Raw genomic sequence first — 17,943 nt, forward strand, 5'->3', positions numbered from 1 at the left:
AATCAGTTTAGATCAACAAGATCTATTCACTTGGAAATTGTGCTAAATGTAGGCTACCTGTACTTAATCATTTGCAAAGATGTACTGAGACATTGAGACATGTACTTAGACATTTGCAATTTGATGAAATGAATGAGAAATTCAATTCTGTTGTGAACAATTGCCAAGTGGTTTGGAGGTTTGTCCATGTAGTTTTGAGAATGTAATTTCTGTTTCAAGAAATGAGCCAAACCAATGGAGAAAAACTGTAATACCCAATTGCGTTGAAGGGAGTGAAATCTAAAAGTTCAACAGCGAAAATTACTGACCTTCAAGATCTTAGATCTGTATGGCCTGTTGAAATGGAAGTTGTCTTCTAGGCAACTGATGGCTGGTTACATTTTAACTATGGTAGGCTTTCCTTTTTAACAACATTTGTTTAAAGTTAACCATACACTGTGTGCACACAAATATCTATTTCCAAAGACCAAGACCACTTTATTGCAGGAAATTAGCTTTAACGGTCGACTTTGGCCATGAAAAACGGTCCTAGCTCCTCCGCTTTCTCAATTTTCAAACAGAAATGTTCCGGGGGAGCACCCCCAGGACCCCCGTTTACTGTTCGTCCCCCCCAATATCTACTCCACAATTTCGCCCTTGCATTAACCAGAGATACAGTATTTGGGTTAACCTGGCTTTAACCTAAAGTAGCAGGCTTAAAAGAAAACGCATGAGAGAAGTACCACAGCCTATGTTGAATTAGCTGTATCCCTGAAAAAAGGATACATCCAGTTGTTGGAAATGTATCCTGGTTTGGTCATCTGGAATGATCGGGCCAGTTGTGAACAATTGCTGATTGGTGGAATATGGCATGTGCAGGCGATTGTGAGGAGGCAGGACCGCAAAGTTGGGGAGGAGTGTGATACTGCGTCCCATGTACAACACAACCAGCTTCTCAACGCAATAGCATAGCCAGAGTGGAATAGTAGTTTACGTTTCTATCTCATTCTTGACTTTAAAGACTCATTCATCCTTTTATGATTGATCGAAACGAAAAGTGGAATATCTGTCTGAGGAGATTGCTTACAACACGATCAATCCTTGACAATGAGTGGTAAGTGTGAAATTAAGATTTCATTTTGTCATGTTTTTTGTTTTTTTACAGATGATGTTACAGAATTTCTTGTCTGACTTTTTCAGATAAAGTTAGACGACTCAATCGGGGTTGAAACGGTGTGGCACTGAATGACACTTCTCCCTCCTTATTGTCTTGTCAGTCACACTTATTTTTGGTATTGTAAACTCCGGTCAAATAATTTAGCAAATATTCATATAGCCAAGTAGTCTAAGGGGTGCTTTTTTATTTTGAGATGTTGACACTGCTCTGGAAAAAAGTTGTTCTTGACTACATGATATAGTAGCCTGCATGGGCAAAAGAGAGAGATGACAGGAAAAGATTCCACAGATGTGTCTCGACTTGTCTGTTTGTTTGCCTATATAATACAGGTGCGCGATGGGGTCAGGGTTATGGAGCACATACCCCCCATTGTCGGTAAATAGTTAACTTAAAAATATACACTATGTTGCTTTAGCAGCATATGGGCAATTCCATGGTAACTGAATTATGCTTTGACTCAGTTTTTTCACTTTAAAATGTATCTCAAACTAAAACCATTGACTTCAAAGTTTAACAAACCATACAACTCTATGCACAAGGACTACTTTTAACAATTTCCACTGAACATTTTACAAAAACTAATTTAGTGGAAGAACTGTGCAGATGCAAACTTTGGTAATGGAATTATGGTAAAATCTTCATCAGGTTTTTATGAGACCAGGTTTAACAAAAATTATATTAAATATCTGCTCCGAATTAAAGATCCAAAGAGTTCTGCAGAAAGAATGGGGTGTCAGCTATGACATGTCACCTTGAGTTGGAAAAAATCTATTTTGGTTATTGAACTACAGTAAGTGAAGTGGAATTACACCCGGGAACGGAATTACAGTAAACGGAATGACATGTACTACTAAACTTGTTTGTTTGACTTTTTGAGAGCTTTTTTCTCTCCCTCCATCTTCTTGTGGAGAGTCTCAATTGAACATGTTTTTTCTTAGTCCAGGGAGTTGGTACAACTGCTCCTCAGTAGTTGAGGAGGTATTTTTCTGCTATCACAGTAGGTTTTTAAGTGTAAGATATGAATCACAACAGTGTTTGCATTCTTGAGCTCTGAGACAGATTGAATGTCCTCCCTATCATTGTTTATGACCTACCAACCAACATTGTGCACCACCAGGAGAAACTTGAGTAAATCATTGGTGCAGATAATGCACCATCAAATGTGTTCATAGTACTGGAGGTTAATCCTACTGCCTGGTATATGTTAAATGCCAAATAATCCCCTCCAGTTTTCCTTGGAGCACAGCCAGAAAAGCACCTCCTTCTGCTCCTTCTCACAATGCAGCAGACAATGGCCATAAACTGTATTATCAACATAGTTTGAGCCTGTTCTCTTTATAACACAGAGTAATTTTGGCTCCTCTTTCAAACCAGTCCTGTATTAACTTGCTTCCTCTGGACCAGGCATCACAGTATGGGTGAAGGATTATGACACGGGACAGGAAGAGGGGCGGCCGGTGTCCCCGTTCTCTGAGGAGTGCTGTGAGGAACTGTGGGACCGGGTGGAGGGGGTGAGGCAAAAGCTGACCCGCATCCTGAACCCGGCCAAGCTCACCCCCTACCTGAGGCAGTGCAAGGTCATCGACGAGCAGGATGAGGATGAGGTCCTCAACTCCACCCAGTACCCACTACGTATCAGCAAGGCTGGTGAGAGAGAGGAAGGAGAGGGAATGGGTGGGAGTGAAAAAGAGAGGGAGAATGAGAGAAAATGATGGAAGGGAATGAGAAGAGTGTAAAAGGTAAGTGAAAGGAGGCAGGGAGAGAGGGGGTAGGTCGGAGAGAATGAGGTAAGTAGGGGTTTGTGCCGTGTGAGAAAAAGATGGTTAGGAAGGATAGCGAGAGGGGAGTGAGAGACAGAGGGAGGGGAGACGGGTATGAGTAACGAGGCAGGAGATCAAGATGAAAGGAATGAGGGGGTGGCCACTAGCTAAGTAAAGGAGAGGGAGAGATAAAGGAGGAGGTAGACAGATGGGGAGGGAAAAAAGATGGGGAGAGAGAGAAACAGAAAGATGAGGTTAGAGAGGAAAAGACAACAAAGGGAGTACCTGGAACATGAGCAGCTTTCACACTTGTGTCAGTACAGTACTTACAGTATCTCCATCTTCAGGATGTATTGTCGTCTTCCTCTTATAAACTTTAATGATGTTATAACTGTTTATCAGGCCGTTTGATTGACATCCTGCATGGGCGGGGCCAGCGTGGCCTGCAGGCCTTCATGGAGTCTTTGGAGTTCTACCACCCAGAGCAATACACCCAGCTCACTGGAAAACAGCCCACCCAGCGCTGCTCCATCATCCTGGGTAAGGATATGTCCCCATATGTCCCCCTTCTTTGACCAGTGTTCCCCCATCCCCCATTTACCTCCACTGCTGTGTTCCCCCCAGATGAGGAAGGTCCAGAGGGCCTGACTCAGTTCCTACTGCTGGAGGTGCGTAAGCTGAGGGAGCAGCTGCGGGGGAGCCGTGTGTGTGAGCGCCGCCTGTCCCAGCGTTGCCGTGTGGCCGAGGAGGAGCGCAGCCGGGCTGAACGCAAGACATTGGACCTACGACACGACCGGCTGCAGATGGAGAGGTACACCACACGGGACCACACATACAGGGCTTAAAGCACTGTGAGACAAATGACACGATGAGAAGCACTAAACAAACAGAGTTTGATTCATTGAACTTCACAGGTAAAACCACACAAACATCTGGTTGTTATCTACAGTGCCAAACAATGTGCAGTTTTTTTTTCTCTTCACACATTTTATTGTTGAGCGAAGCAGAATAGCAACTGTTACCTAAAGTGAATGACGGTATTCAGAACTTGAAACATCTAGAATGATATACATAAACTACATTAATGATGAGCCGTGGTCCATGGCTGTCATACATTTTTTAATATGGATGTACAGTTTCTATGTCCAGTGTACTGAGAGCTCGCTGAATGTGTGTCTCACATACAGGCTGCGTCAGGACTGGGAGGCAGGCAGCAGGGAGCTGGGCCGGCTGAACGACAGGCACCTGGAACAGGCTATGAAATACTCTTGTGCCCTGGAGGATCAGGCCAAGGCCTCCGCACGCGAGAGAGAGCTACTGGAACAGGTATAGAGAGGAGAGGGGGCCAAGCGGGTCTGTTGGGTTGTTGAAGGAGAGGAAGGGTGACTGGGACAGAAGAAAGCAGCTGGCGAAAGATAAAAGGATGGATGGAGGGTATCAGCTTTTTATTAAGAGCTGTTGGGACATGCCTTTATAGGAAGCCTTTTCCCTGGTAGGATTCCCTTGTAATATTCCTACTCAACATTTTCTACAGGTGGAGCAGCTGAAGACCAGACTGATGGAGGCAGAGAAAGAGACTGACAGTAGCCCTGCCTCTACGACGCCATTCAGAAGGAACAGTAGTGTCCTCCACTGCACGAACGGCGCCCCCGCTGTTCCCGAGAAGAGGGAGAAGCCACTACAGCACATTGACATTCAGAAGGCAGGTCACATTGAAACACAGGTGAGAGCCGCCACTCAGAGTGAATCTAATTCACCATCTGAGTTTGTGATGTTTTCCCGCTCCGACTGTGCTGCTCTAACTCTTGTGTTGTTCCGTTTTGACCTCAGGCTCTGTTGGACATCCTGAAGCAGGACCGCAGGGAGGCAACAGAGCAGAGACACGAGCTGTGTGGCGACATCGCCAGACTACAGGGAGAGCTGGAGAGCTCAGAGGATTTCAGGGACAAGGTGAGAGCAGCAAACAAGCCTATTCACGCCATTCTGGCCCATCTCCATGTGTGATTCACTCTCAGGAGTCACTGAGCTGGTGACAGTTTTTCAAGTTGTCTTTGTTAAGGTTTCATACAGTGTTAAAACATGCTTCTTGTATATCAACACAATTGTATTATTCTGTCTTTGATGGTGTGTTGTGTTGTGTTGTGTAGCTGGAGTCTCAGTGTGAGCAGCTGCAGCTGAAGGTGAGGACTCTCCAGCTGGATTGGGAGACGGAACAGAAAAGGAGCATTTCCTACTTCAACCAGATTATGGAGCTGGAAAAGGAGAGGGACCAGGTCAGTAGGTCTGAGTAGGGATATGGGTTAGAATCAATGTATGGTAATGTGTTTGTTTCTGTTGGTTACAGTAATGGTTAAAGTGGTTTAAATAGTTCATGGCTGTTTGGACACTGAATGCACATGCACAGAGGAATGTTGAGGTCGGAGTGTTGAGTTTGAGGCCTTTTTGCTGGATAATATAAGGCCTTTCTTTGCATGTTTGCCCCATGCCATTACTCACCGTAATACATCATTTTTTATCTAGTCATGCAGGTGTTTCAACTACTCAGTATCTCCTCCACTCAGTGTCTGTCTCCTCATAACTCACCTCTCTGGCACGTTCTCTCCTCCTCCCTCTGATACTGTTATCCTTCAGGCTCTGCGCAGTCGAGACAGCCTGCAGTTGGAATATACTGACTGCCTATTGGACAAGAACCGCCTGCGTAAACGCATCGCAGAGCTTCAGGCCAATCTAGAGCAGCAGCAGAGAGAGCTGGAGAAAGAGAAGGACAGGAGCAGGGAGCAGAGTTCCCCCTGTATGCACTGTGTGAGTCTCAGCTATGCACACACATACAGTTGAAGTCGGAAGTTTACATACACTTAGGTTGGAGTCATTAAAACTCGTTTTTCAACCACTCCACAAATTTCTTGTTAACAAACTATAGTTTTGGCAAGTCGGTTAGGACATCTACTTTGTGCATGACACAAGTAATTTTTCCAACAATTGTTTACAGACAGATTATTTAACTTATAATTCACTGTATCACAATTCCAGTAGGTCAGTTGACTGTGCCTTCAAACAGCTTGGAAAATTCCAGAAAATGATGTCATGGCTTTAGAAGCTTCTGATAGGCTAATTGACATCATTTGAGTCAATTGGAGGTGTACCTGTGGATGTATTTCAAGGCCTACCTTCAAACTCAGTGCCTCTTTGCTTGACATCATGGGAAAATCAAAAGAAATCAGCTCTCAGAAAAGAAATGGTAGACCTCCACAAGTCTGGTTCATCCTTGGGAGCAATTTCCAAACGCCTGAAGGTACCACGTTCATCTGTACAAACAATAGTATGCAAGTATAAACAGTATGCAAGTATAAACACCATGGGACCACGCAGCCGTCATACCGCTCAGGAAGGAGACACATTCTGTCTCCTAGAGATGAACGTACTTTGGTGCGAAAAGTGCAAATCAATCCCAGAACAACAGCAAAGGACCTTGTGAAGATGCTGGAGGAAACAGGTACAAAAGTATCTATATCCACAGTAAAACGAGTCCTATATCGACATAACCTGAAAGGCCGCTCAGCAAGGAAGAAGCCACTGCTCCAAAACCGCCATAAAAAAGCCAGACTACGGTTTGCAACTGCACATGGGGACAAAGATTGTACTTTTTGGAGAAATGTCCTCTGGTCTGATGAAACAAAAATATAACTGTTGGGCCATAATGACCATCGTTATGTTTGGAGGAAAAAGGGGATGGCTTGCAAGCTGAAGAACACCATCCCAACCGTGAAGTACGGGGGTGGCAGCATCATGCTGTGCGGGTGCTTTGCTGCAGGAGGGACTGGTGCACTTCACAAAATAGATGGCATCATCAGGAAGGAAAATTATGTGGATATATTGAAGCAACATCTCAAGTCATCAGTCAGGAAGTTAAAGCTTGGTCGCAAATGGGTCTTCCAAATGGACAATGACCCCAAGCATACTTCCAAAGTTGTGGCAAAATGGCTTAAGGACAACAAAGTCAAGGTATTGGAGTGGCCATCACAAAGCCCTGACCTCAATCCTTTAGAAAATGTGTGGGCAGATCTGAAAAAGCGTGTGCGAGCAAGGATGCCTACAAACCTGATTCAGTTACACCAGCTCTGTGTCACGATCGTCGTATTGAACAGACCAAGGCGCAGCGTGATGAACGAACATGTTTAACTTTATTATCTTTAGTGATAATAGAACACAATCAACAAAACAAGAAACGACTCGTGAAGTCCACGGTAACAATGACCGAACACGGAACAAGAACCCACAAACACAAAGGGAAAATAGACAGTATAAATATGGCTCCCAATCAGAGACAACCAACGACAGCTGACACTCGTTGCCTCTGATTGGGAGTCACTCTAGCCAACATAGAAATACACACACCAGAATTACCAACATAGAAATAAACACATAGAATGAACACACCCTGGCTCAACATATAGAGTCCCAGAGCCAGGGTGTGACACTCTGTCAGGAGGAATGGGCCAAAATTCACCCAACTTATTGTGGGAAGCTTGTGGAAGGCTACCCGAAACGTTTGACCCAAGTTAAACAATTTAAAGGCAATGCTACCAAATACTAATTGAGTGTATGTAAACTTCTGACCCACTGGGAATTTGATGAAATAAATAAAAGCTGAAATAAATCACTCTCTACTATTATTTTGACATTTCACATTCTTAAAATAAAGTGGTGATCCTAACTGACCTAAGACAGGGAATTTCTACTAGGATTAAATGTCAGGAATTGTGAAAAACTGAGTTTAAATGTATTTGGCTAAGGTGTATGTAAACTTCCGACTTCAACTGTACTGTGTACACACTTTTGATTATACTTGTGCAACACAAGTGTGTTTTCCCTATTCTGTCAGACATACAGTTTCACACACTCACAAAAACGGATAATCAAATTACAGTGTGGACCTGTTAGCCTTCTTCTATACTCTTCCAATTGTCTCTCTGTCCCTCTCCTAGTCTCACCTGTCTCTGTGCAGCGAGGACCAGTGCTACGGGCCCTGCTGCTCCCTAGACCTCAGCCCTCTGCCCAACTGCACTCACCAGCTGCTCTGCAAGGTCAGAGTTCATCTCCATCTTATCATCTTCATTGGCAGCAGCTAGAATATTAGCAACATTATACTGTTACCATCAACAGCAGCCTCAACATTTATCTCTTCATTATCATATAATAAATAGTCATTGAGGGCTGTTGCAGTGTTGCTGTCCAACCCGTCTTTTCATTTTACTCATTCACAGAGTTGTAATTAAGTAGATACCATTGAGCTGATCCCGTAACAATAATTGTACTTGTTATGATTATTCATGGTCTACTTATGGAGAACTATGTGGGGAATATTATTTTTAGACCAGGGTGAAGCAACTCCTGTGTGCTAATTAGGTCTCATTGTTGTTTTGCATAGAGTTAGAGATATGATGTTGCCAGAGATGAATTTGTGTAACTGTCAGCATGCTGGTACCTGTAGGATATCTTTCAGTGAACAGATGTTGATGATGTCTCTGTTTTCATTTCTGTGTCACAGTCTCCCTCTACAGGCCAAACCCATGACCACTCCAAAGGTAAGCCTATATTTCAATTGAGATGAATGCAGTGTTTCCCAACCAGGGGTACTTGGCCTATCCACAGGGGGTACTTGAGAAGACTGATGAGACCATAGGCTTACTGGTAAAATGCACACGAGGGGGTACTTCAAGGGTACTCTGGGCAGAGCAAAATGTACTTGGTGGTACAGTAACCAAAAAAGGTTGGGAACCACTGGATTAGGGGATTGGGGTTTGTAAGGATAGCATTGTAGAAAAGAGCATTCCTGAGTTAATCCCTCTTTTTGGATAAATTCAGTTTTCATGTTTGCTTAATTTATTCTACGTTTACAGCACTGTAACTGATTAAGGATAAACCTTGTATTTGAACTACTGTTTGAATAAGACATAGTAGAAATAGGCATGGCCAAAACAAATGTTTTTTTTTGACAACTTTGATGAGAGAGGATAGGCTTAGACTTCTAAATACCAAATTTTGTCTGCAGGTTCCCGCTCAAACTCAGAAGAGAATCTCTTGACACCAGTGAGTTGTTACATTACTCCACAACACCTTGTGACATGCCGACATATCAAAGCATCATGTCTCATCTAGCGTTCATCTATATTATATGAACAAATGTGTTTTTCTCACTGAACAGTGTAGCTGTTAATATACACAGTATATGTGGATTGTTGAATAATCAATCAACTTTTTCAACTTGTCAAGGAGGCAATGAATAGGTTTAAATTATGGGCCTGCATCGACACTTTAGTCATTCTCTATTTCACTCTTTGTTTGTGTCCTGTGTGTTTTACAGACAGTGGACAGTGAGAAGGATGTTAACAGGCTCTCCATATTCCCCTTCCCTCCCTGTATGAACTCCATCAACCGCAGGGTCAACATAGAGTATGTCATACCCATAGAATAAGGAATTAAAATTATTACAGTGGCTTGTGAAAGTATTCACCCCCCTTGGCATTTTTCCTATTTCGTTGCCTTACAACCTGGAATTAAAATGGATTTGGGGGGGGGGGTTTGTATTATTTGATTTACACAACATGCCTACCTCTTTGAAGATGCAAAATAATTTTTGGGGTGATACAAACAAGAAATAAGACAACAAAAAAGAACTTGAGCGTGCATAACTATTCACCCCCCCAAAGTCAATACTTTGTAGAGCCACCTTTTGCAGCAATTACAGCTGCAAGTCTCTTGGGGTATGTCTCTATAAGTTTGGCACATCTAGCCACTGGGATTTTTGCCCATTCTTCAAGGCAAAACTGCTCCAGCTCCTTCAAGTTGGATGGGTTCCGCTGGTGTACAGCAATCTTTAAGTCATACCACAGATTCTCAATTGGATTGAGGTCTGGGCTTTGACTAGGCCATTCCAAGACATTTAAATGTTTCCCCTTAAACCACTCAAGTGTTGCTTTAGCAGTATGCTTAGGGTCATTGTCCTGCTGGAAGGTGAACCTCCGTCCCGGTCTCAAATCTCTGGAAGACTGAAACAGGTTTCCCTCAAGAATTTCCTTGTATTTAGCGCCATCCATCATTCCTTCAATTCTGACCAGTTTCCCAGTCCCTGCCAATGAAAAACATCCCCACAGTATAATGCTGCCACCTCCATGCTTCACCCCGAGATGGTGTTCTCGGGGTGATTAGAGGTGTTGGGTTTGCACCAGACATAGCGTTTTCCTTGATGGCCAAAAAGCTCAATTTTAGTTTAATCTGACCAGAGTACCTTCTTCCGTATGTTTGGGGAGTCTCCCACATGGCTTTTGGTGAACACCAAACGTGTTTGCATATTGTTTTCTTTAAGCAATGGCTTTTTTCTGGCCACTCTTCCGTAAAGCCCAGCTCTGTGGAGTGTACGGCTTAAAGTGGTCCAATGGACAGATACTCCAATCTCCGCTGTGGCGCTTTGCAGCTCCTTTAGGGTTATCTTTGGTCTCTTTGGTGCCTCTCTGATTAATGCCCTCCTTGCCTGGTCCGTGAGTTTTGGTGGGCGGCCCTCTCTTGGCAGGTTTGTTGTGGTGCCATATTCTTTCCATTTTTCTATAATGGATTTAATGGTGCTTCGTGGGATGTTCAAAGTTTCAGATATTTTTTTATAACCCAACCCTGATCTGTACTTCTCCACAACTTTGTCCCTGACCTGTTTGGAGAGCTCCTTGGTCTTCATGGTGCCGCTTGCTTGGAGGTGCCCCTTGCTTAGTGGTGTTGCAGACTCTGGGGCCTTTCAGAACAGGTTTATATATACTGAGATCATGTGACAGATCATGTGACACTTAAATAAAGTCCACCTGAGTGCAATCTAACTATTATTACTATAATTATGTGACTTCTGAAGGTAATTGGTTGCACCAGATCTTATTTAGGGGCTTCATAGCAAAGGGGGTGAATACATATGCACGCACCACTTTTCCGTTATTTATTTTTTAGAATTTTTTGAAACAAGTTATTGTTTTCATTTCACTTCACCAATTTTGACTATTTTTGTGTATGTCCATTACATGAAAGCCAAATAAAAATCCATTTAAATTACAGGTTGTAATGCAACAAAATAGGAAAAACGCCAAGGGGGATGAATACTTTTGCAAGGCACTGTAGTAATTGAATAGGATATCTATGGTCATACCATTGCAAGTCAACTTTTACATTATTCTCTAATATAGAAATATCACTCTTAAATCACACGTTATGCTGTAAATGCATTTAAAACTAAATAAATGATGATGAAAACTCCTCTCTTGTGATCTTATCCGTTTACAGGTTTGACCTGGACTCCTGGGGCAGTGATGAAAATGAGAACCTTACAGGTTTGGTTCAGTTCAGTACATCCCCTCCTGTTTGTCTAAGTCTATAGCTACCTGTAATACCTGTAACCCCTGCTAAGTATAGATGTGTGTAGTGATGTCTCATTATATTGTGTTTCAGGAGTCCAAAGTGAGGTCTCCCTGTCAAACTCCTGTAGCTCCCTGCATTCTCACCTCATCCCCCCTGACCTCGTCAACCTGCCCCCTGTCCCACCCCACAAACCCAACTACAACAGTCTCGGGTATGTCTCCATCTCTTTGCTGCCTACATCAGGGCAGCTAATCCAACGTAGTGTAGGTACACTTGCTAACCCTTTATGGTGTGAGATATAATCTAAACTGTATACTAAGAAGTGTAATTACCATCTCTCTTTCCACTTCCTCTTTCAGTTTAGAGCTCCTGTCCCCCTTACCTAGTCCCCCCACTACGCCCAAAAGAGGAAGAGGCAGCCTGGCAGATGACATCACCATCATTGGGGGCAACTGCACAGGCATCTTTGTTAGCAGCATCAGAGCTGGTTCTCCTGCTGAGCAGTGTGGTCTGAAGGAGGGCAGTGAGTTACTGGAGGTGAGAAACAGAGGCATACAGACAGATGGACAGGCAAACAGATTGTAGAAAAACAGCCACACAAGCCTGAGTATAACTGTCTCTTTCTCCCTGCCCAGCTGGAGAAGGTTATGTTTGGTGGGGGCAGTGTGCTGCTGGGCCAGTGCACAGGAGAGGTGGCCCACTTCTCTCTGCAGTGGTGGACAGAGCCCTCCTCTCTCAAACATCAGAACAACACAGAGGGTGAAATTCTGAGACAGCTTTTACAGTGGTTTTCCTTGACTGATGTGCTTTTTCAGTACAGTACACCTTTATAGTGCATGGCCTTGGCCTTTATCCAGGTGTCAGACTGTTTATAAAACAAAAAAATATGAAAGAATAGAGTGTGTGTAACTAACTTCCCACCCCTTTTCCTCTTCTCAGCCTACTCCAAGTTATGTTCCCTGCTCCCTTCTCCTACCTTCTATGGCGCTGACTCTTTCTATGTGCGCGTCAACCTGGACCTGGACCCTCATAGCGACCTGCCCTGTCTGGGGGTGCGCTGTGATGACATAATACACGTCACTGACACCCGTTACAACGGGAAGTACCAGTGGCGCTGCACCCTGGTGAACCCCCACACAGCCAAGCCCCTGCAGGCGGGGGTCATGCCCAACTACAACAGGTAAGGGAGAGGTACCATGCACTGTAATAATACCTTTGTGACAGAGTTCAAATGAACGGGTTATGTAATGTAATATATTTTAATATGCATGAGAAGAAGATTAATGACATTTGTGCAAATGTTTTGCTTTGTTAGACTGCACTCACAGAGTACATGGGACACGTGGTGATGAATGTGTATCCCCCTAAATCTTTCTCTCTCTATCTCAGAGCCCAGCAGCTGTTATTGGTGAGGTTACGTACCATAGCCCTGGAGCAGGATTTCAAGAAGAAAGTAAGTCTCCTTTTGTCCCTACTGTGTGTGAATCTCTGGTAACCAAGGGTAACCAGACTACTGACTCCTCACTGTAGGTATCCAAGAAGGGCTCTGAGCGTGTGCGATTGGTCAAGGCTGTGTCCCCCAGCTGTCGTGGGATTGGTTCCACCCCACAGATCCTTTACACACTCAGCAATCGTAAGCTCCTCCCATATGACTTTATTGATCTTTTTTTGTCCTTTGAAGACAATAGTAAGATAAAAATGCATGAACCTAAATGTGTATGTGTGTCTTTGCTCAGGTCACGAGGAGCACCTGATTCCTTACAGTATGGTCCAGCCAATACAGGTCAAGACCAAACGGCCTGTCATCTTCTCCCCCTCCCTGCTCTCTCGCGGCCTCATAGAGAGACTGCTTCAGCCAGCAGAGTCTGGACTGGACTTCAACACCTGCCAACCAGGTACACACACACATAGTTATTGACATACTGTCACTACACACTCAAAATCTCAGAAGCACTAGTTGCATGCTTGTTGTCCTTCTTGCATGATCGGCTGTGTTTAAAAGTAATTACTTGATATGTTGTCTCTCTACCCCTTCTCATGGAGTGATGTATTTCAGAGCCAATCCAGGCCACAGAGAGAAATGATAAGAGTGTTTTCCTGCTAGATGCTTCCACCCCAGAGCAGGCTCTTGGGATCAGGCTGCAGTCTATTCAGGATGTAATAAGCCAGGTATACACTCTTTCATTCATTCTCTCTCTCTCTCTCTCTCTCTCTCTCTCTCTCTCTCTCTCTCTCTCTCTCTCACACACACAAACAAACACTTCCCACTGGGCAAAAACTGGTTGAGTCAATGTTGCTTCCACGATATTTCAATGAGAAAATGTTATGTAATGACGTTGAATCAACTTGGGAAAATGATTGGATTTGAAAAAATTCATCAATGTAAGGGAATTTCTTTTTTTCACCAAACATTTAACCTAAATCCAATGACATGGTGACATTTTTTGTTGATTTCACGTTGAATTTACATTAGTTGACAACTCAACCAAATATAAATCAAAACTAGATGTTGAAATGATGTTTGTGCCCAGTGGATTACCTCTCCCATATCGGTCTCTGTGTCTTGTCTCTCAGGACAAGCACTGTCTGTTGGAGCTGGGCCTGAGCAGTGTGGAGGGCCTTCTGAGGCAGGAAGTCTACCCTATCGTCATTAATATCCCACCCAAGAACAAAAAACACAAGAAGCTAAAGTAAGTGACTGGCTGTCTGTATTTGTGTGTGTTTTCAATACACTTTTAGCATCATAAGTTATTCTATTTTTGTAGTTTTCTGTTCTCTAATCCAATTTAGAAACAGTAGTAAAAATGTATGCACACATGACTGTAAGTTGCTTTGGATAAAAGCATCTGCTAAATGGCATATAATTATTATATTATTAAAGTCTATCTATTTTGGCCCATTGACAGGAAGTTGCTGACCGGGAGAGGGGAGGATGGTGTGATGGAGGAGGTGTGTCAGGCGGACGAGCTGCAGCTAGAGACCCTGCCCCTGCTCTACCACAGTTTGGAACCCAACACCTGGAGCTGCACCGACGATCTGCTGCTCGCCATACGCAATGTCATCCACAGCCAGCAGAAAGCACTGCTGTGGGTTGAGTTGGAAAGGCTCCAATAGATCTCAATGTTATCACCCAGTGTTATTGTTTTACTAAGCTAAATTTGATACAATTAAAGATACATTTCACACACACCCATTTAGATACCTAGTTCTACCACATAAAATATGAAGTTTCATGTTCATATGATGAATTGAACCTTCAATTGTTACAAGCTCAGTAGTAATGTGTCTTTATGTTGTAACGTTATATTTGTCTACCTATGCTAAACATCAGCATTAAACAACCTTCATTAGTTAATAGAGCATATTTTTTAATTCTTGAATAATTCATAATAATACATGGAATTTGTATAGCGCTTTTCTAACACCCAAAGACATTACTATTAGTAGTTGGGATTTGCCTACATTTGCCTTCGGTCACTAGTCACAATACATTAGCTTTTGAAAGTTATTCTAAAAAATAAAGCAAAAACTTAGGACTGCTTTATGGTTAGGAAAATGTTGGCCTTTAGAATGTTGCTTTCAAGACAACTGGGAACTTGGGGAAAAAACGAGGTCAAATCGTGACATCAGTTATCTTCAGGTCAGAAAGTCGGACCTTAAAGGCGCTGCATGGTCAATACATCTGCATTGGCCATACAGCATTTACTGCGATGTGGCCTCCGCAGAAGTCAGAGCAAACATACTTTTTGCGCTTTGCAGAGCAGCCCAGAGCTGTTGTGAAGGAAGTTGTCAAGGAAGTGAGTTTGTGTTTATACAGGACCTCCCGCACTCATCTACTGTCAACCAATCAACCCTCCGCATTGTTACATAATTTGAGAGGTGCATGGTGATGCAGTACAGAGCTCAATTTGACCTCTGCATGCCTATGGAGACTCCGCAATTGTGGCACACCATCCATACGGCGCCTCCGACCACATTTTCGGATCAAGCATAAATTGGCTCTTAGGATGATATCGCAGAGGTATAATAATGGCGAGTTCAAAACAACTGGGAACTCAGAAAAATACGAGGTCAAATCATGACATCAGTGATCTTAAGGTTGGAAAGTCAGAGCTCTAGAAAGAGCCCCGAGTTCCCAAGATGGAATTCCGAGTTGGATGACCGTTGAAATCGATTTTTCCCGTCTGAGCTCATTTTTTGGGGAGTTCCCAGTTGTTTTGAACGCAGCATAACTCAATAATTCTCATCACTGTACACTACTTTGCTCCGTTTTCCATTATTTTGAACAATACTCCAATTCTCCTTGATTCTACCGCCATTGGATTCAGAATCCACTTCATTGTCCGCTTCCGCCATCTTTTTCCGCTTCAGAGCTCCCTTTCGTCTCTCAATTCTTCTTCTTCTTCTTCAATGAGGTTTAACGGGGGTTGGCATCCGATTTGTTGCATTACCGCCACCTACTAGACTGGAGTACATCTCCCTTATCTTTTCTTGAAAAATAACATAAAACAAAGCAAAGAAATATCCTACCATCTAACACTACACTCACAACTTCAAAACTACTAATAATAATTAACCCCACCCTTCTCCACTATTTAAATATACTCACTCCTACCTCATGCCCTCAACCTGAAATGATGGGACATCACCACTTAACACTCCCTGTAACTCTTCTGCTGTCAAGTCTCGCACACCCAAATACCTCTGCAGCTGCCACCACAACCTCAATTTTCTTCGATTTGCGTTCCATTCCTGCAGTACAATGAATAACCATTGCTATAAACGCTAAAAACCCAATCTTACTGAAACATATATCACTTGCTTGCCTATCCCACTGTACTGGTATACATCTCCTACTCTCACCACTCCCCCCCTTGACCCCTCTTCCTCTACTTTCTCCACTGCCTCCGCATATGACAACTTCTTCTCTACTCTTACCCTGGAAACCTCAACCTGCCTCTCTCGCACTGGACATGTCTGATCCCCAGCCCCATGGCCACCCCTACAATTAGCACATACCACCACTTTCCCCACTGCTTCACACTCCTTAGTCTCATGCCCTTCTGCACACTTCTCACACCTTGGAATCTCCCTCCTACATACTGCTGCCACATGCCCATAAGTTTGACACCTGTAACATCGTAATGTACTCGGCACATAAGCTCGCACAGGATAATTGATATATCTTAACTTCACTTTATCCGGCAAAGACTCAACTTCAAAACTCAAAAGAACAGACAATGACTCTTCTGTTTCCCCACTCTCGCCACCCTGTTTACGTCGCACCAAACGACGAGCATCACACACACCGGGAATCTTCTCCTTCAGTTGATCCACTTTTACATTTACTGCTACCCCGTCATCACTCCTCTCAATGGCGCCCTTTTCTTAAGAGCGAAACAATTCACAATTCTTTCCCCCATTTGATTAACTCTGAGCGCCTTCTCCCTCTGCCCAACGAAACACAAACAATTATCACTAGACCACTTCTGGTTACCCTCACCGATTCCACTATACCCAACGCTTTTTTCACCCATCTTGAAACCACAAATGGATCAGCCAAAAGGCAAGGATCCACTTTTTCCACAAACTTCACTCCTACTGTCACAGACTCATCTTTATCCTGACCCTCTGCGCAAGCCTCTGGCTCCAAGCACTTCACCACACCTACCACCTCCGATAGGTCACCCTCTTCCATTTATACTCCTGTCTTCAGCTCACTTTGCTTTCATTTCCTACCACTCTTCTTTAACAAACCTTCTCCCCGCCATTTTTTACCGACTCAAACTCACAGTCTTCCTCCCTCTCTCTTAGACCTCCTCTGCCTCTCTTTTTCCCGCCATTCCTCCTCATTCATCCAAGTATACGTCTCCTTATGATAATACTGCATTTCTCCTGACCAATATCTATTTCTTGCCTTCTCAAAGGACTCCATTTCCCCCCTCCTTTCCCTTCCGGCGTCTATTCTATCCTCGGCTTCACAGTCCACAATGACCTCTTCATTGCTCCTTCTGGCGTCTATTCTATCCTCTGGACTTGTGTCGACATCTTGGCCTGCGTCTTCCATCGGAAAAAATGTGGTCCGCCACATAGTCCCCAATCGCCCGACGTCATTCCTGATTACGGACTCCTCCACAAAAAACAGCTTAGTGACGGGTGCTTGGCGAAGAAATATGCCCACCAAAAAGAGTTCGTCTCTCGATGAGTCCGCACTTCATTGAAGTATCCCTGCTGTTGACCAATCACCGACGAAGGGGCGTAGACTTCGGCGACCGAGTTCCGCTTGCCTTGATAGAAAAAAATGGTGTACCCGAACAACCGAAAAAAACCTTGCCGAAGTCCAAAACAAACAAAAACATCACAAAATGTCATCATAATATATGCAGGAACTGTTCTGAACTGTTTCGGCTGTGAAGCATGCGGACGCCATTAGGCTACAAAAGAGAAAAACAACAACATGCTGGAAATGTTATATAACAAGAGAGTATCAATAAGTCAGATGACGCTGGGATTTTGAGGTCAGTCTTATGATACAGAGAATACATTGTGTTCTGGAAAAGGTATGATGACATATATATCAACGAACTGGTGAGGGCACTAGAACAGTCTGCAGCACTCGGCCTCACCCTACTA

General features: G+C 43.6%; 1 protein-coding gene across 1 annotated transcript; it reads left to right on the top strand.

The window, feature by feature from the left end:
* The first annotated feature begins 913 nt into the window (after positions 1–913).
* Positions 914–17,513, top strand: LOC311104139 (caspase recruitment domain-containing protein 10-like). Its single transcript, XM_084145826.1, has 24 exons — positions 914–1,093; positions 2,561–2,803; positions 3,319–3,456; positions 3,541–3,727; positions 4,104–4,242; positions 4,451–4,639; positions 4,747–4,866; positions 5,064–5,189; positions 5,548–5,718; positions 7,902–8,000; positions 8,465–8,501; positions 8,969–9,006; positions 9,281–9,369; positions 11,236–11,282; positions 11,401–11,521; positions 11,670–11,847; positions 11,946–12,069; positions 12,250–12,490; positions 12,700–12,763; positions 12,841–12,943; positions 13,047–13,205; positions 13,367–13,479; positions 13,885–14,000; positions 14,217–17,513. Exons 1-24 carry the CDS (start codon positions 1,087–1,089, stop codon positions 14,422–14,424), a joined length of 3,057 nt encoding a protein of 1,018 aa, XP_084001952.1. The 5' UTR covers positions 914–1,086; the 3' UTR covers positions 14,425–17,513.
* The last annotated feature ends 430 nt before the right edge of the window (positions 17,514–17,943 follow it).

The sequence above is a fragment of the Coregonus lavaretus genome (assembly GCF_964263955.1).
Source record: "Coregonus lavaretus genome assembly, chromosome: 28".
Lineage (NCBI taxonomy): Eukaryota > Metazoa > Chordata > Actinopteri > Salmoniformes > Salmonidae > Coregonus > Coregonus lavaretus.

Coding starts and splice junctions, on each gene's coding strand:
- LOC311104139 (XM_084145826.1), top strand. Junction 9,370..11,235: donor AACCGCAGGGTCAACATAGA/GTATGTCATACC, acceptor ATCCGTTTACAG/GTTTGACCTGGACTCCTGGG. Junction 12,764..12,840: donor AGCAGGATTTCAAGAAGAAA/GTAAGTCTCCTT, acceptor TCCTCACTGTAG/GTATCCAAGAAGGGCTCTGA.